This window comes from Centrocercus urophasianus, unplaced genomic scaffold (genome assembly GCF_019232065.1).
Source record: "Centrocercus urophasianus isolate 14NV4802_14NV808 unplaced genomic scaffold, USGS_Curo_1.0 seq_19, whole genome shotgun sequence".
NCBI lineage: Eukaryota > Metazoa > Chordata > Aves > Galliformes > Phasianidae > Centrocercus > Centrocercus urophasianus.
In genome coordinates, this window is record NW_024884744.1 from 21,109,761 (window position 1) to 21,128,751 (window position 18,991).

General features: G+C 47.6%; 2 protein-coding genes across 6 annotated transcripts; both read left to right on the forward strand.

Moving 5' to 3' along the window:
• Window positions 1-382: 382 nt before the first annotated feature.
• On the forward strand, window positions 383-9,433 carry PROC (protein C, inactivator of coagulation factors Va and VIIIa). The gene is made up of 9 exons (XM_042820406.1): window positions 383-489; window positions 835-918; window positions 1,037-1,197; window positions 2,092-2,116; window positions 2,647-2,757; window positions 3,449-3,589; window positions 3,972-4,081; window positions 4,927-5,044; window positions 8,759-9,433. The coding sequence occupies exons 2-9, from the start codon at window positions 852-854 to the stop codon at window positions 9,325-9,327; spliced, it is 1,302 nt and encodes a 433-aa protein (XP_042676340.1). The 5' UTR covers window positions 383-489; window positions 835-851; the 3' UTR covers window positions 9,328-9,433.
• Window positions 9,434-9,521: 88 nt separating this feature from the next.
• LOC122161206 (coagulation factor IX-like) lies at window positions 9,522-17,374 on the forward strand. 5 transcript variants are annotated; one of them, XM_042820401.1, is made up of 10 exons: window positions 9,522-10,523; window positions 10,656-11,327; window positions 11,860-11,969; window positions 12,329-12,489; window positions 13,438-13,462; window positions 13,588-13,701; window positions 14,722-14,853; window positions 15,053-15,546; window positions 15,959-16,076; window positions 16,626-17,374. In XM_042820401.1, exons 2-10 carry the CDS (start codon window positions 11,281-11,283, stop codon window positions 17,201-17,203), a joined length of 1,779 nt encoding a protein of 592 aa, XP_042676335.1. In that variant the 5' UTR covers window positions 9,522-10,523; window positions 10,656-11,280; the 3' UTR covers window positions 17,204-17,374. The 5 variants fall into 5 exon arrangements, with proteins under 5 accessions (XP_042676335.1, XP_042676336.1, XP_042676337.1 ...); XM_042820402.1 differs by having other exon boundaries at window positions 9,522-9,629; window positions 10,411-11,327; XM_042820403.1 differs by having other exon boundaries at window positions 9,522-11,327; window positions 11,792-11,969.
• Window positions 17,375-18,991: the final 1,617 nt, after the last annotated feature.

The following is an 18,991-nucleotide window of genomic DNA, read 5'->3' on the forward strand; positions in this document are numbered from 1 at the left end:
TATTTCTGTGTAGTTACCTCAGGTGCAAATATTATTTGTGTGGTAGGTAGAACTGACATTAATCCATTTGTTTCTTCTTGAGTTTCCTGTTATGTTTCCTGTCTTAAGGTGTGTTTTATAAAATGTATTTTCAGCACACATCTGTTGTCATTAATTGCAGCTGAGTCAAGGATGAAGAACGTATCAGCAGAGCTTCAGAGCACACACACCTTCCCCAGCTGCAGTTTGGATGCCGTGAGTTCCAAAACTGATGAAATTGATGGGGAAAAAAAGCACAGAATGGATTTGAAAAGGCAGAGAGGACAACTGTTTCACTTTTCCATGCAGGTAAACTGTCGAGCTCCCCCTGAGCACTGTTTGCTTAATGACTAAAGGGAAAGCACTTCATGTCACTCTAAAAAGTAAATAGCTGAAGTTATGGATTAACCCAAGTTCCAGCAGAGCTCATGGCGGAAGAATAAATCACGCTGATTCACACTGAATAAAGCAGTAAGTGCCTCAAAGATATGGTATCACTCAGGGTTTCAAAGAACAGCTTAATTTAATTAAGCATAAAGTTTGTCAGAAGTGTCTGATGGCAAGGGGAGGTGCTGGGGCCGATAGGGAGTGCTCTGGGCGAGCTGCTGGTGGGTTGGAGGGATCTGGAAGCAGGCTGGGGGGCTCTGACAAACCACCTTGGAGCTGACATCAGAGAGAAGCAGCATTCTGTGAGGGAGCTGCTGTGTGATAAAGAAGTGAGGAAAACCTGAGCTGTCTGAGCAGATCCAGCCTCCAGCGTGGGGCCGTGCTGCAGCTCACTGCATGCTCCCCTTCACACCTGGCTGTTCTTCCAAGGGAACTTCTGCTGCAGCATGTGGAAGCTCATCACTGTAGGGGTGCTGCTGGCTGCCTGCTCCTCACCAGTGTGCCATACCTCGAGTAAGTGTGCCTTCACCCCATTCCAGTCACTGTGAGCATGATTTCTGCTCCCTGCCAGCTGCTGATTTTCAGGCTGCTCTCTTCCCTGCTTCCCCACACTCAACGTTTTTGCTTCTAGTATTTTACAGCTACAAGGATGCAAACCAAGTCCTGAAAATCCAGAAGCGGGCCAACTCTTTCCTGGAGGAGGTGAAACCAGGTTCTCTGGAACGTGAGTGCAACGAGGAGATGTGCGACTTTGAGGAGGCCAGTGAGATATTTGAAACCAAGGAAGCCACAGTAAGTTAGAGGAACATAAGACCAAACCAATAGATTGTTTGTCAAAGTATTGTAGTCTGGGGCATAGGAGGTGTTGCTGTCAGCACTCCTGATCTGATGGTAGGGCATTCAGTGTGTTGTGGTGATTGTCAAGTTATCACTGCTTGTTTGGGCTGTGGCACTTGGCTGTTCACACATGTCCCACCAGACCCAATTTTGTGCTTTACATCCCAGGCAGGTAATTCCAATCCCTGCTTGACCCCACTGCCTATTCTTGCTGCCACTGTGTTTTTGTTAGTCTGTATGTCCCCAGACTGCCATCTGTGCCAGGCAAACATTTCTCATATCATTAGCTCCTCCCCACATCCTCCAGCCTCGTGAGGGATGGGCGTAACTGTAAACATCACTGGTTGCTGCCCCTTTCCACACCTTGTCAATGAGTATGAGCTTGTTTTTTTGTCTTTTTTTTCATAGAGACTTACTGTTGCATCAGATGCAGTGGGCTTGCTATTTAGGATGATCCAGTCCTTGCCATCCCTCAGGCCCCAGAGTCTTCTTACAGCCTTCCCCAGTTTTGCCTCCCAACTGGGCACAAATGTAGTTTTGCACTGAGAACATGAGTGATTTGCCTGGCAGTGAGCAACCGGGAAAGAGAATCTGGGGGGATACTGAGGGGTCGTGGTGGTGGTGGGGCTGCAAGCAGGGCAGGGGAGATCTGTGCTGAGTAGGTTCATGGCTGCAATATATGAACGTTGGGGGTTGGCCACTTTTGTTAACCATGCATGTCACTGTGCTGCCAAGAAGGAAGAGACCTAGCTGACTAGAGTGCTGTGCTGTGTTGAGCAAGACTGTGGATTTCAAATCCCTTGTGAAAAATCTGCCTCTGGCCTTAATGTAAATGTTGTTTCTCTACAGCTAGAGTTTTGGAACAAGTATGTAGGTAAGTAAATTACTTTCTCAATCATCTGTCTGTGTTTCTTCAAGGTTTGCTGGTGCTCTGCATTCTGCTGCCATGTGTTGCTCACTAGTTTGTATTTTCATTCTCTGTTAAATGGGGCATGTAAAGTACGTTTTCCAGTCCTATTGTATAACCAGCCTCTTAAAATATCTCACGTGCATCTGTGCCCATTATCAGTCACCTCCCCACAGCTGAGGCACTGGGCAAGAGTGATCTCTGCTGCTCTGTCCCTGCCTGGCATGGCCCAAAGAGAAGCCCCAGTTATTGCTCTCTGCTCCTGCAGTAACTTGCCTCTGCCTTGGCTGCCTCAGGTTTTACTTTCTTTCCTTTCTGCCCACTCCACTCCTTCTGCAGTTGTAATTCAAAGCATAAACAAACGCCTTTATCTGGGGCAGCCCCACAGTTATCACCGTGTGGAGGCAGAAGCTGTGCATGGTGCCTGGGGATCAGGGATCTGCTTGTTTTTGTGTTTGCTCTGAGCCAGAGCTCAGGCTCTTAACGGCGTGTTCCAGATGGAGATCAGTGTGCACAGAAGCCTTGTTCCAATGGGGCCTGCAAGGACAATATTGGATCGTATTCCTGCATCTGTGACAAAGGCTGGGAGGGAGCTCAGTGCAATTATGGTAATGCTGCCTTTAATCCGTGATATATATAAAAAAACATTCTTTGTGATGGGGATCTCTGCGTATAGGGACCAACAATTCTGCCATTGCAAGGTATACTCGCTTTCACTACTGGTGTGATTTCTCTGTTGCTTCATAATGCAGTAGAAGGATCATCAGTTCTTACTGAAGTTTGTGTTTCCATGCGAGAGGTTTGGAAATCTGAAAAATCTGTGTTTTACAAAAGCACTGGAAATGGTTCTGTAAAGGATCAGTGACTTTAAAACAGTCAGTACAGGTGAGTTTGGTTGGTTGGTTGGTTGGTTGTTGGTTTTTCAATAGAGAGGGAAAAACAATCCACTGAAAATGTCATTACTGGAACGATGTCTTCCCTGGAGAAAAGCTGAGTAGTGTATTTAATTACGAGCATCTGCATCTTGTATCATCACCACCTTCCACCACTGGTCAGTGATAGAGAATTTTCTGTTCTCCAGCCTGCCTGCCCTGGCAGTAATCTCTGGGTTCTTCATCTCCCCACTGCCTTGTTCGAGGTCTGTTTGCTGTCTGAAGGGCCCTACTTGCCACAAGAGCCCGCAGCTCTCACCCCAGATGTGCTGTCAGCTGTTTGTCACTTGAATCAGGATGCCATTTTGCCACCTCCTGTGACTCTTTGGCTCTCCAGCTTCTCCTGTCTTGCTTCTTTTTTTCCCAGAGGTGAAATACAACAACTGTTCTGTGGACAATGGAGGATGTCAGCATTTCTGCAAGGAGGACCCTGCCAAGCAGTGCCGCTACTGCAGCTGTGCGTCTGGCTACCAGCTGATGAACGACCATAACATGTGCACACCTGTAGGTAAGAGGAGGATGTCCATGGGAGTTGTCACAGGGAATTATTTGGACATGAAATAAGAGCATTTTAAGGGAAATATGCTTGCAGATTGCACTTCGTACTAATTTTCAGAGCATCCATTTCGTGCAGAGGAATTCCGTGCCTGTATTTCCCAAACCCAGGCCCACTTCATGGCCACTAAGAGCCTAAATTGTGCCTGTGTTTGCCTGTGTTTGCCTCATGGAGGTTCACAGGCGAAACAGGAAACTACCTGCTCTGCAACCATTGAGGAGTTCCTAAAGATGATGTGTAGCACTGCCTTGATTAGTGACAGAGGGGTTGCTCTGAGAGATGTTCTGTTGGGTGAGCTGCTCTGTGCCAGTTAATTTCTCTGTGTTTTCTCTAGTGGAGTTCCCCTGTGGACGAGTGAAAATGGACTACATTGAAGGCAAAGCAGAATTCAATATTCGGCTTATTGGGGGAAATTCAGGAGGAAGGGGTTTTAGCCCTTGGCAGGTAAGGAGTAAAAGTCTTTCTCTGCCTGCCCCAACAAGACTCCTCTGTTAATAATCCTGGCATCACAACCAGCTGAGATTTGCTCAGCTCCTTCAAAAGCAGCCCAACATTTGGAGTAACGAGTAGAAATATCTGTTAGCACTCTTGGCCTTGTCATTGTTCACAAGATTTTTTTACTTTGCCAGCAGTGTTGAGAGGAGGGTAGTGGCATTTACTGCTCTGTTGCTCCCTGCTAGGGAATGCCATTCATCATCTCATGGTGCCTGGTGCTCTCTCCAGCTATTGTAACTGCATTACTGTGGGAGCTGGAGATAATTTTCTCCCCTTTTTCTGCAGAAATCTTTTACTGTAAGCCTTGTCTGTCATAAATTCAAGTGATCAGGTTCAATCAGCCAAATGTGTGACAGCTTTACAGAGCAGGCTGAGATGCCACAGAGAAAGAGGAGACCTCACAGAGCGTGTCATGGAAGTAGTGAATGTTTTTCATCAGGGCCTGCCTGTCTCTGATACTGAAGGCCCTTTTATGCCATCGTAGGAGAGTTGGAGTCTGAGCTGAAACTGTTGTCATGTGCCCTTTTGAAGTAGCATAGCCTGTTCTTGCAGTGACCAGCGTTGTCCCTTGCTGGTTTGGGTGAAGCCAGCCCTTATTTGGGAAGAATATTCAGTTGTTTTTGTAGATGTTCTACAGAAACCTTGTTACTTTTGTAGAGCTTGGGCTTCAGTGAGCACGATATGCTTTGGTGTTTGATCTGTGTGTGCATATTTCAACCACAAAGGAAAATGCATGCTGTGTCTTGTGAGCTGTGCTTCCTGCAGCGTCACACCTCGATGTTTCTTTGTTTCAGGTTATGCTGCAAAATCTGAAAGGGAAATTCCTGTGTGGAGGTGTTCTCATCCATCCCTCCTGGGTCCTAACAGCTGCACACTGCGTTGAGACGGGAGAGACTCTCAAAGTAAGACTTGGTATGGAAAAAATCCAGCCCTTTCTTTTTAAGCACTTCTTTGAAAATTCCCAGCTTACGTCACCTCAGGAGAAAGACCAGTGGGTGATAAAGGCAGAAATCCCCCTGGATGGAGAAGCAGGTTGTCTAGGAAGTGCTTAGCTTGCACCGTAGCACAGATCAAAAAGGATCAGTAAAACTGATTTCATTTGAGCCACTGTCAACCTTAGCATGGCAGTGAGCTGATTCAGAACACTGCTGATTATAGTAGTATGTACTACTATATAGTACTATGATATAGTAGAAAGACTTAGAAGTCACTTTTGAGAAATCTCTTCTGCTTGTGCTTTTCTGTCCATGAAAATATTCAAGATCCTCCTAAGACTGGCAAGGAAAAAACTTACAAAATGTAAAGCCTTGAGCTCAGGAGGAGAATGTCACAGTGTTTCTTCCTACCTTTTGATGCATTTAAGCAGCATTACTTGAGAGAGTTACAGTAAAAAAGGAGGAAAGTGTTGCAGAACTACATCACTGCGTTACTGGCACTGCTGCTCTTAAGCATGAAAAAACGTGTGCTGAATGCAGCACTGCTTCTCAATTAATGGACAAAAATAATCTGAGTTCCAGTCACATTGAAGTAGATTTTTTTTCTTACTGTTTTCTATGTACCACTGTTGAAGACACGGCAGGTTTCCTGCTTCCTTTCTCCTTTGGTGAAGAGCTGGGTTGTTCCCAGTAATTGTGGAAAACCTTGGAAATGTATTGCCTGTATGCATGGATGTGCACACATTTGAGACCTCAGACCCTAGGGCACACAGGGATGGGTGTGTTTACGTCAGCCATTCCTTGTTCAACATACAGGATGAATGGAGAAACGTGGTATATCCTTGGGTCCTTTTAGTGCTAGAGTATCCCCCTCTTCCACAGAGAGACATCAAAATAGAAGTGAATGTCTAGCTTTGAAATCGCATACAGACTACACACCTCCAAGCACTTCCAGTTTCTAAGCTACTGTCTTTCCTGTTAAGTGATTGCTTAGCATACATTTATTCAGTTATAGTGAGTCCCAAGAAGCAAAAGCCTGTAACTTGGTAAAGAGCCTTGGAATGCTTTAGGGAAAAGCAGTCATCAGAAGTGGTGTTTGAATCATAGAATGATTTGGGTTGGAAGGGACCTTCGAGCTCATCTGGTTCCAACTAGAATGCTTGGGAGTGCTAGATGTAGCTTTGAAGTTACTTGAAGGGGATTAATTAGTGGGAAAATCAGGACAATTAAGGCTGTAAAAGACCTCCAAGCTCATTTAGTGAAACCGCCAACCCATCACCACCACAGGCACCGCACCATGTCCCCAAGTGCCACATCTACCCTTTTCTTTAGCTAGGGAAAGGCTGCAAGGAAATCTCTGCAACCTGGTCTTGTACTGCAGGTCCTGGTGGGCATCTTTGCAGTGTGATCAGCTTTCAGCTGGGATAGCAAAGAAACTCTGTCCAGAAAGTCACATGCTAATCAGATACAAAGGTGGAGCATAAGTGATTTTCCATGGAAGTGCCAGTGCTTGAAAGCCATGGTTTGAGAGATTGATTTGTTTGGCTTAAATGAAACTCAAGAAATATCTCACACATAAATTCAGGGTGAGTAAGCAGAGTAATTTATGGTGCAAGGATAACCAGCAATAAGGGCTCGGATTTATCCCACTCTCCCAGCTGCCTTGAAAGACCTTCCTCATTAATAGAAGAAAAAACAAGTGTGTGGCTGTGGACTGAGTTGTGGCATTTGTGAGAGGACCCCCTTCCATTAAACCTGGAGGAACCTTACTGTGGTGAGATGATAGAAACCACATAAGTGTGGTTTACTGTGGCGTAGGAGGCGGTGGAGAGAGGGTGGATGTGCAGAACATCTTGAGTCTTCACCAATAGAGAAGAAAGAATGAAGTTATGCTCCTGGTTGAGCAGAAAGGAGCTTTAAGACAACCTTGAGATACATGGAACAGTTTGAGTGGAGACATTGCCACGTCTGCACGTGCAGAGGTGAGCTGTGGGGCAGGAATGAAGGTGTCTGTATTGACTGCAGGGGTGGTAGCTGACCTGCCTCCAGCCCATCAGTCTTCTGGCCTTCTCCTGTTGCACTTTCTGTTCACCAACTGTAAGAACAAAACTGGAGGGAAGGCTCACATCTGGCTTTGCACTCATGATCTTGGAGAGTGCTCTGGTAGTTGGATTTGTTCATGTCTGAAGTGGAAAGTTAGATCTCAGAGTAGATACTTGGAAGATGGATCTGAGAACATCCCAAACCTCCTTCCTGTGGCACTTGCTCCTGCATGTGAAGCAGAGTTGTATGTGTGAAGATCAGAGTAGAACCCTGCCCCTTACCCTTGGGTGTCTGCCAGTCAGCCCTTTGTCACAGCAGCTGCAGAGTGGGAGAACAGAGCGAGGAGATGTGCTCCCAGGGTGCTGCTGCCAGAAAGAGGAGTCAAGATGGAAGACAAACACTTGTTTTGTGAGTGATGGCTTGGTGATAGGAAGTCCTCTAGGTGATGTCTAGAGGGGTTTGAGCAGTCTGAACTGCCTACTGTGGCCACATATTAAATGGCCACTGGCTGTCTGCAAAGGAACAAGAGGAGAGGATCAGAAATAAGGGGTCTAGAAGTCCAAGGTTCAAAGCTGGACTTCGTGGAGTCTTTTGAGAATCTGTTTCTGGAGCTGCCCTGAATTATAAAGTCTCCATTCTTGGAAACACACTTACAGGAAAAAGAAAGAAAAATTGACAGACTGAAGCATGACAAGTGACCTTGGTAGTGCAAAGTCAGAGAAACTTTAAGGATTTGTTTGGAAGGATCCAAGTAAGACTGAGGGAACTGAAAAGTTAATTGGAATGGGGCAAACTGGAAGGACGGTGTGGTGTAGCCTACATTTGGAAAGGTGATGATAAAGAGAAACTTGCAGCTCACCTACAGAGGGACTGAGATGGAAAGCACCCTTGGGTTTGCAGAATGAATGGATTCCCAAGGGAGAAGTGTTTTTATCAAGTAGGTACTGAAACAGACATTGACATTAAGCTTAAATAGCACAGAAATGTGACGTTTTGGTGGCTACTTCCTCACATCCTATCAGATATCTTTCTTCTCCATTGTATCACACATAAATGAATTGTTCTTCCCTTTCTGGCCTCTTTCAGCTTAGCTTCCAGCTTATTTTTGCATAACTGCTCGGCCCATGAAGTGGCCGATCACGCAGCACAAACAGAAATAGAGGAGTCTTAAGTGGTCGAAGAATCCTTAAGATACAGGTGCACAATTTTAGGGTGGGATGGTGTTATCAGTTAGTCACATTTATCCATTAAAACCTGAGATGCAGACATTCAGATGCTGGTTATACAGCACATGCATAATGTAAATGTCTTCCTTTGCTGTGCTCTGGCTGTGCTGGCTCCAGGACAGCTGGGTTCCTTCCTATGAACATCTCTCGAGTTACACAGGTGTGCTGTAATACGAACTCAGCAGGGGGATATTGAGCAGTTTCAGCTTCTCAGCTGATCACAGCTGTAGGGCGTTAAATCAGTACAGCACGCACTCACGGCGTGGGCAGATCTGGAAAGTTCACACTCTGTCTCTCGAGTAGAGCGCTGTTAACCTTCGATACAATCCAGTTGCTTTGGTGACGGAAGCCAGGAAGGCTCCCTTTGTTCTGAGGAGTCAGAAGCCCAGGAGCAGCTCTCATCTCCCTCTTTGCCCCTGCAGGTAAATACCACCGTCTCCGTACGGAGCCCAGCGAGCAAACCATTCGTGTTGACAGATACGTGCGCCATGAGAATTACAGCAAGCTGACCTCAGACAACGACATCGCCATGCTGCACTTGGCAGAGCCCGCCATGTATGACAAGTACGCCCTGCCCATCTGCCTTCCCACGCGGGACCTGGCAGAGCACGAGCTGACAACCAAGGGCAGGCAGATGCTGGTGACCGGTTGGGGCAGCACAAGCGATGAGACGAGGAATTACTCTGCTCTCCTCAGCTACATCGAAATCCCCATCGTTCCCAAGAATGAGTGCGCCCAAGTGATGACAAACGCCATCTCTGACAACATGCTGTGTGCGGGGAGTTTGGGAGACAGGAAGGATTCCTGCAGTGGGGACAGCGGAGGACCGATGGTCACTAAATATCAGGATACTTGGTTTTTGGTAGGACTGGTGAGCTGGGGAGAAGGCTGTGGAAAAAAGGAGAAGTTTGGAGTGTACACCAAAGTCAGTCAGTACCTGGAATGGATCCAGCACCACATAAATAAGATGTCAGGTTCCTGGAGGGGTTGATTCTGATGCTTTGAGCCTGGAATACTGTGTGCTGTGCTAGTGATGGTATGAGGTGTAATGTGCTGTCGCATCTACAATATTAAATGCTGAGTATCTGTTAACCTCACGTGCTACTTTCTCCAAGTTCTGTTGTTTATATGTAGCGTGGTCCTGCTTAGGCCTTACAGGCAAGAGGTGTACTGTACCCCGTTGTGCTGAGAGCCTGCACAGAGTTGTAACAAGAATGGCCTGTTGTCCAACAGACCTGCCTGCTAGGTGTGAAATGACTGAACCCAGTGGGCGCTGAGGAGAATACCAGAGAGGTCTGTTGAGAAGATGTTTAAAGTTGAATACTTCTTCATCCAGTTCTGTCATTTCAGCTCTAACACAGCAGCTGCAGTAACTGTGCTGGTTTGCTTTGTGTTTGTGTGATTTGTCTTTCAACAAAATGCAGTTTTCATAACTTCATCACTGCCTCCAATCATTCACATTTGAATCCAGTGCTTGCAGGTCCAGCTGATGTAGCAGCTCAGTAGATCTCTGTGTTTTCTGTTCCTTGCAAACACAGTGACTGATTGTAGCTACTCAGAGTTCCTTGAAAGTCAGTGGGAACTCTCCTGTGACTTAAGAAAAGAGGCTTAATTGCAAACTTTCGCATGCTCTATTCATTGTCATGTCTGTAGATCTGGTCTAATTAGCAAGCTAAGCAAACTGTTTTGTTCATTTCTATTCAGCTGCAGGCTGCATTAGTATTCCTTTTACTTACTGATAGTTTTATGTGTGTTTGCATCCCTATCAATACTTCTGTTGGTATGCCAGTAAGCAAAGTAGGGAAGTTGGATTAGTCTAAATGAAATTGAATACAATCACAGTTCCTGCTTGTTTTTAATCTTGATACACGAGCCTGCTCAATGTAATTGGTCCTACAGAGAAAAGGGGAAACCAGCCGTGCTGTAGTGGGTGCAGGCTTCCAGTATCTCCTTTGGGATTTGGAGCCCTGTTTGGATCAGTGATCAGTTTGCTCTCGTGATGAGATTCTGAAATAAAAGAACAACCCAGTTGTATTAGAATTTGTAGGGAAAATAATATAGTAATACCTCTTAGGCCTGCAGACTTGTCGTGTTGACTTACGAGCTGCTCAGATTTACAAAGCGAGCGGAGAAGTTGATTCATGCATACAAGAAACAACAAACAGGCCAACAACAAACGAGTTGGAGGTAAGCTGAAACCAGAGTACCTCAGCCACCAGTCTCTGTCTCACTCCTTTTTCTTTGTTTCCCCCTCCCCTTTATAGTTTGGAATGAATTTAGGGACTGACAGATGTTAAAGAATTGCACTTCTTTGAGCAGCAACCTTCCACACAAGACCTGAACCATGAAAACGTGCCTCTGAGAAGCCTTGCTACACATTGAACTACAAGAACAAAATGGTGCTGTGTTCAAAGCCAGTAAAGCTGGGCTCTGACCAAGGGCAGAACTCCTGATGTCAGTGAACAGCTTTGGTTGTTAGCAGGCAGTGTTTGCCTGCCTGCAGGAGGCTGCAGCGCGTCCACCTGCACAGCTTGCATGTTTCAAAAGATGTTTGCAGAGCAGCTTTGTGTATTTTCCAGGTCACTTATCTCACCAACTGAAACAAAACGGGGGCTCCAGGAATCTCTTCTCAAAAGTCCAAACTCCTGAGGAGGTTGCTACAAAGAGGCGACTCTTATCATTGGGGGATGCTTTTAATGATCTTTTGTTTCTATTCACACGATGTGTGTGCAGAAACGTGGAATTGTCTTTGGATTTTGGATTGCGGGTGGGTTTCAGGGAATCCAGAAGGTTGTCTCTCCTCTGTCAATATTTGTGCCTGGTTAATGATCAACCTCATGACCTCACGGCGCTTCCTGGTGCACATCCAAATCTCTTTCCTGTCGCCCCTAAAAAATAAAAGAAAAAAAAGTGAGTATAAATGCACGTTTCTGTGTAAAAGCGAATGCATTCTGGATCCTGTTTTTTGCAGATGACACAGATAGCAAAGAGGTACGTGCTGTCAGACCCCTGTGAAGGTAGCAGGGAGACATTTTTGGAGCCAGGCATGTGGTGCATGGTTTCCTAATCAGAGCTTGCAAATGCAGTCTCAGTTGACAGAACGCTCCGTAGCCACTGTCATTGGAGACCACGGACTGCTGTGGAGCTCAGGCCTCACCACAGCCCTTGGCAATGCAGGCAGGGCTGTGGCTGGGAGTGCTGCTCTGGCTGGGCCTGACTCGTGCCTCTGCCTCATCTCAGCTCCTCTGTCACTTCTGAGAGCTTTGGATCAGACCCTGTGCTGCTTTCTGGGCTAGGTCCATCTGTGCACATCACCCTGCAAACTGTTGGCATTCCTACAGCATTGGCATTACTCGGAGAAACAGTGGAAATCACATCCAAACGAACTCAGTAGAACTTGCTCTCTTTCTCCCTTCTTTTGCTCCTACTCCCTTTTGTCGTTGTCTTGTTTGCAGGCTGGCTGCCCGTTGCTGGCGCTGTGGCAGCTCACCCATCTCATCTCATTCACCTTTTCCCTCTGAAGGAAAGTCGGAGTTTTCCAAATGCCCACTGAGATGGAGAGCAGCTCCTCGCTGGCGATGTTCATCCTGCTGATGTGCTCCATCAACAGCAGCTGTCCATACTCATATTCAGGTGGGTACTTCTAATGATGTTTTTAACCTAACTGACTTGAGAGAATCTCAGCACACTGTCCTGCAGGTTCAAGAAGGACTTCCTGAAATGCACAAGAGGAAAATGAGTACTTGGTTGTGTTTCCATGAGACATCAGCCATTTGTAACTTCCTTCTTAGGCCCATGTTCTGTTTTTCCTGTACTGTCTTGTGACATTAAAGCCCAAATTTGAATTACGATTTGCAATTACAGCAATGTTCTTAGGCCTTCAGAAATTCTCTCAGCTTCAATACAAAAACAGCACTTGTAAAGGTGATCGAATCTTTAATACAGCAAGAGATTTTAGGGATGAAATCAATGGTTCAATTTTGTTTTTCTAGTGTTCATGAGGAAAGATGCAGCGCATGAGGTGCTGAGGGTCCACAAACGTGCCAACTATTTTCTAGAAGAGATCCGCCCAGGGAACTTGGAGAGAGAATGCAATGAGGAGAAGTGCTCATTTGAGGAGGCAAAAGAGATCTTCCATTCGCAGGAGAAAACGGTGAAAAAGTGAACAGTGAGCTGGAAGGACTTGTCCTGGAAGGGATTCCACCAACAGATCAACCCAACGCTAACTTCAGTTGACTTACCAATAGCAAATGATGTTCTGTCCTTTTAATTCCAGATCCCAACTCTTCAGATAGCTATAAAGGCACAAAGCAGGGAAACGTGCAGGGGGAAGCTTGGTTTGGGTGGCAGGGGAACAGGAGGAGGAGCAGATGCTACTCCTGAGGAACTTGCTGCATGGGTGCTCTCTTTCCATAGTGCCCTGTTCTGGGGCTACGTAATCCACTTGCCTTAACCTGGTTCAGAGCAAAGAGCTGTAGTGTTCAGCACAAGTTAGAATGGCACGAATTGCTGCACTCTCCCCATTCCCAGGTGAGCAGTGTGTTTGTGTCTGTGCTGCTGGGCATTGCCAGCAGCTGGGAGTTGGCAGAAAGGATTTCACACATTGCAGCTCTTGGCTTTAGGCATCAAATCTGCAGGAATATCCAGAATGCTGCAAGGGGCCTGGGCTGCTTTCTAGCCTTAGGAGCCTTAGGTGCAGGGTCTTCAAAGAGCTGCGTGCTGGAAAAGCAGCTGTACAGCAGCTGCTGTACCCAGAACTTCTTTTTGTGAGCGCCTCAGCACAGCAGCACGATTCTGGCCTTTTCAGGGGGCTCAGCCTTGCTCAGATCAATACAAGGTGAGGGAGGACCTTGTCCACGTAGCACCCAGCTGGGTTGCAAGGCTGCAGGCATTCTGCTGGGGACCTTGCAAAGCAGGAGTTTGCACTTTGAGTTTTATCCCAGTACAATCTAATTGCTGCTGTCTGCTCCGGATAATGAAGAGGATTTTATGGTCCTAATCAAACTCTTGCTTTATATGGAAACAAAAATTTGTTTTCTAAATGACTAATAACCAGTATGGCCACTTAGTGACTGTTTTCTTTCATGATTTCTTCTTGCAGATGGAGTTTTGGTTCAACTACAAAGGTGGGTAGAACAAAAATTACAAATAATTATTTCTTGTGTTCCTTCTGGGTACAAAGAATTCTGTGGAAATTTAAAACCAAGCGTCTCTCAATCCCTGAATTACATTGTGCTGTGTTTTTTCTTAGGTTTAAATCCATGCATTACAAATCCTTGTAAGAATGGTGGAGTTTGCAAAATAAGACGCTACAGTTACTTTTGCATCTGCCCCCCGAAATTTGGAGGAGACAATTGTGAAAAAGGTGAGTAGAGGAACACGCAGGTGGACATTCAGTGAAGGAAGAATTCAGGCTGGAATTTGTTCCCTGGACACTTTTCATTGGAGTTCTCTATGCTGACTTCATGTGTGCAATGCATACCTGGTTGGTTGGTTAAGGTTGACCCATTAGAATGGGTTGTGCACAGGAGGGCAGCACTGTGTCACACAGCAGCTGCCATTCTGGCCTCTTGCACTGATCTTTGCAAGCCCAGCGGAAAGCATGAGCTCATCTCCCACTTCCTCTCTTGCTGCCTTGCTTCCTTCCCTCCTTTCTTCCCTCCCTCTCTGCCTTTCTCCTTCACTCTCTCCCATCTTCCCTTCCTCTTTCTGTCCTGCCCTTCAATCTCTCCATCTCTTCCCACCTCAGTTATTCCATGCCTCCCTTTCCTTTCCCCCTTCCTTTCCACATCTCAATTCCTTCATTCCCTCCCTGCCTTCCCATCCTCCATTCTTTGCTTTCTCCTTAACTCCTTTCCCTCCCTCCCTCTCCCTCCATTCTTCCCCCTTTCCCTCACCAGTTCCTCCCCTCTTCTCCTATCCTCCTTTTCTCCCTCCCTTCCTTCCTTCTTCCCACTGTCCCTCTGGTTTCCTGCCTCTTTTCCTGCCCTACTTTCTCCAACCACCACACACTCCTCTCTCAACCCTCTCTTCCCTCCTTCCCACCCTACCTCCCTTTATGATTTCCTCCACCCTCCCTTTACCCTTCTCTCCCTGCTTCCCTTCCTTCATCCCACCCTTCCCTTCAGCCTTCATCTGTTCTTCTCTGCCTTCCCTATGTCTTTTTCCATTTTCTCCCTCACACTTCCATCACTCTTCATCTCTCCCTCCTCCCTTCATCCTCTTCTTCCTCCCTCCCTCCTTTCATCACTTTTCTGCCTGCCTCTCCTTCAGTCCCTAATTCCTTCCCTTTCCTTCCCTTTTCCCCCCTCACTAACTGCTCTGCAGTACCTCTCTCTCAGGGCCCTGTTTGCAGCACTAACCTCGCACTGTGCTTCCACTGCAGAGAAATTGGAGTGCTGGTACAAGAATGGTGGCTGCTGGCAGTACTGCTGGGACAGCAGCTCCTTCCAGGTGCAGTGCTCCTGTGCCAAGGGCTATGCCCTGCACGAGGATGGGAAGAAGTGCATACAAACAGGTACTGTGCACCCAGCTACTGGAGCTTGTGCTTGGTGTGTGGAAAATGAAACATTTGGATGCCTCTTGGTTAGCCTTCCTGCAACCCTGTGCCCCTGTAAGCACAAATGGGGAGCAGGACAGCAGTAGTTCCTCCCACCAGCATCTCCTGACACTGCATCAAGCACCCATTGCTCACAGCCTTTCTCTTTTTTCCCCAGCCCCGTTTCCATGTGGCCTGATCAGAGCCCGGCGTGCCTTGGAGGAAGCGCGGCACGAGGCGGCCACGTGGAACAGCAGCACAACTCCTGCAGTTAAACAGGCCAAGGGGAAGCAAAGTGCTGCCGGGGAAAAGGAAGCTCTAAAGGATGCATCTGGGCAAAGCACAGCCGTGGAGGACGATGCTGAGCAGGAAGGTGGGGACCCCAGTCAACAGCCCACAGAGGGACCGGCCTGGCAGAATGAGACAACAGCGGCTGCCATGCAGGAGGAAATGGTGGAGAAAACTTCTGGGCAGAACCAGAGCGGGCAGAGCAGAGGGCAGGACAAGGCAGGGGCAGTGCAGCACGTGCCTGGGGGTCTCCATGCCAGTGACAATGCAGATGTCTCAGCCACACCTCAGTGCCCCCAGAGAAATGCCAGCGCTCCCGCAGAGCACAGAGACTCCAGGATAACTGGAGGAACGTTGTGTCATCGGGGACAGTGCCCCTGGCAGGTAATGAGCACACCTGGGTGCTTGCTGTGCAACTGGGTCCAGCTGGAGCAGCTTTCAGCGATGGTTGCTGAGGTTGGTTCTGTAGGTCAGCAGTAATTTGAGCAAATACCATGTATTTATTTCTCAAACTGCATTTTTGATCCATGTGTTTCACTTGTTTGCATGTTTAGTGCTTTCTCAACCACGGCAGCTGGCTCTTCTGCTCTCGTTCACTTTGTTTCTGTCTGCTTGTGGTGCTGGATGCTTTCTGAAATGGCTGTTTGTATTTCTATTCTATGTGCCCAGGTGAGATTTTTGTCCTGAGCCTTTCAGAGGATCCCAACCTGAAGGCAAATGGCAAATAGCGAAACTTCCACTATCCCTCCTTCATGCCCTTTGTCACTACTACTACAGCAGTGCTGTTCTCACGCAGGTTTTGATCCGTGACAGCAGAGATATTGGTTTCTGTGGAGGGAGTTTGATCAACAGCCGCTGGGTGATCACAGCTGCTCACTGCCTCGATCTTGTCAGACCTCACCACGTGACCATAGGTGAGTACCAGTCAGCACTGCGCACCCACACAAACCCAGAGGTGATCTCATTTTAAATGGCAGCATTGTGCAGCAGGCTTGGTGTCTCAGAGCTGCCACTTCTCAGGGCCCGGTAAGATAACAGCACTGGTGGCAGTAGCAAACTGGCACCCTCACCCCAGGCATGCTGCAGGACAGCCTTCTGCTTGAGACCTCAAGGAAAAGAGGGACAGCAGCAGCGAGCAGAACACAGCCCAGGTACCTGGCACAGACCAGTGCTGCATCTTAATCTTTATGTCAGAATCCTGAGTGCTGCCTGAGTGCTGCCCTTCCAAATAGTTCTTGACAACATTGGTGGTGAAGTCCCTACCCCGCACTCTGCTGCTGTCGCTGGTTTGCCCCTAAGGAGCAAACTGGAAAAGCCGAGTTGCAGGATCAAGTCTGCACTCCAAGAAGTTACTTCACACAGCTGGCTTCCTTTGTCAAAGCACTGATACATGAGCTTCCTGCTCCCCCGATACTGAGCAGGCCCATCACGTGTGGCTTCCCTTTAACTTGTCGTGGCTACAGGTGACTTCGACAAGTACCAGAGAGAACTGAAGGAGCAGAAGATAGGTGTGGAACGGAGCTGGACGCATCCGCACTACGATTCCAACAACTACGACGGGGACATCGCCCTGCTGTACCTGAGCAGCGAGGTGGTTTTTAACGATTACGCCATGCCCATCTGCCTGCCCAGCCCCAACCTGGCAGCCCTGCTGGCCGAGGAAGGACGAGTGGGGATGGTGAGCGGCTGGGGCGCCACGCACAGCCGGGGCTCCACGCTGCGCTTCCTCATGCGGGTGCGGCTGCCCGTTGTGAGCATGGACACGTGCCAGCAGGCCACGCGCAGGCTGGTGACGGACAACATGTTCTGCGCCGGGTACGGCACCGAAGCTGCGGATGCCTGCAAGGGCGACAGCGGAGGCCCATTTGCTGTGTCTTACCACAACACTTGGTTCCTGCTGGGCATCGTAAGCTGGGGTGATGGCTGTGCTGAAAGGGGAAAATACGGCGTGTACACCAGAGTGTCCAACTACCTCCCCTGGATTAAGGAGACTGTCGAAAGCGTGGCAGATTCAGAAAAGTTTTCCATTAATTTTTCGTAAGAGCGGCCTTAAAAATAGGGACAATTCTTGTATTACAGCTGTCCCTGATGCTGAAAGCCAAGTTTGTCTTTAAAGGAATGCTGAGTCCCAATTTACCATGATTTGTTGAATTGCTCAGTAAATATTACTAAGCAAAACAACACATGTAATAAAGAACTATTCCTGCAATAACAAAGGCGACAACTGAACTTCTTTCTGCAGATGGCAGTGGAAAGGAGAGCTTGGCTGGCTGTTCTTTTGCTTCTCACACCTACACTCACATCACACAGGGGCTGACTGCTCAGAAAAGGAAGCACGTGGCAGGCTGTGCTCTGGCTGTGCAGCAGCAGGTTGGTGCAGGGATCATGGATCAAGGAAGTTCTGCAGTGTGTGCCTGCTGCTTCAAGTACAACTCAATTCACTGAAATAGAAGAAGTTGCTGATTAGAATCTTTACTACAAGCTGTTCCAGCTGCACTGCTTGGGAGAGGGACTATACAAGTGGAGCTACAGAACACAGACCTGCAGGCATAGCACAGAATGAAGGGCCAATTTTTACACCTTTTTCCTGAAGGAAAAACATACACTTATTAATTCTTGAGACCCCCCCCCACTCCCTCTTATACATCATTTCTCTCTCCCAGTGTTTGCTGCAAACCAGCACACACAGGTGTATGCTGCAGTTAGCAGGTGGTCTTTTCCACCCATCTCCAAAGATATTCTCACTTTGTCACCTTTCCTACAACCTACCAGCAGGCTCCCATAAAAAACAAGTCTTACTCATTATTAGCTCTTCAGCTTCATGGACACCAGAGGGCCTTTAGTTAACAAAACTCTTGAGATAAATACCCCCAGTGCCTGATGTGTGCGGTACCATAACTGCAGTAAAGCTTGGTGGTTGCAGGGGGAGGGCTGGGAAAGCCAGTCTGACCCATAGACCTTCAGGGCCAAATGGAACCAGGATGTGAATACAGTTCATCGACTTTCACAGAGCTTCACCTGCCACTATGGCAATAAGGAATCCAGCCTGTCAGTCAATTCTTAATTAAAAAGAAAAAAGAACATAACTTTGGAACAGCAGGCATAAAATGACACACACCTGAGTTACATAAATAGGATTACTTATTTGCTCTTACCATGCATGCAAGTGGAATTCCTTCAACAGTGCAAGCATCCTTCACTGTTTGCTTATCCCCCTCCTGGCTAACAAAGGCAGATCTCAAGTGCAAGCATCATCTTCTTACACTCTTCTCTGTTATTGCCTCCAGCTGACCCTGAGCACCTTCTGGGTCAGTGCACACTGAGACCCAGCTGAAACAAGCCGAGCTCCACCCCTGCAATCTAAGTGCACAGCACACAGTGCCCAGCCACTTCAGCAGCCTCAAGAACCTTCACTCCAAAGTCTGGTTTACTGTAGAACGCTACTGTGTGCTTCACAGCAAAGCCCTCCAGCTGCAGCTGCCTGATCTCCAGCAGCAGGCACCAGTGGAGGCTGTGCTCGGGGCACAGCATGGATCCTGGCTCAGTAACAGCATCACCTCACTTACTGCAAGCAGTTCTGCTGGAAGCTGCTGGGTTTTCAGTAGTTGGCTTCCGCTGGTCCTCTCCTGAGCTCTGCACCACACACTCATGACAAAAGAAGTCCTTCAAGAGGAAGATGGTCAGTATTTCTGTTGTGCAGATCTCCAAAGACAGGAAAACTGATTAATATTTAAAAAGCACCGAACACATAAGAAATGGAAAACAAAAAACAAATCGCAATCATCAGCTTCCCCACACGCCAGGTGCTCATTTTTTCTTCACATCTCAC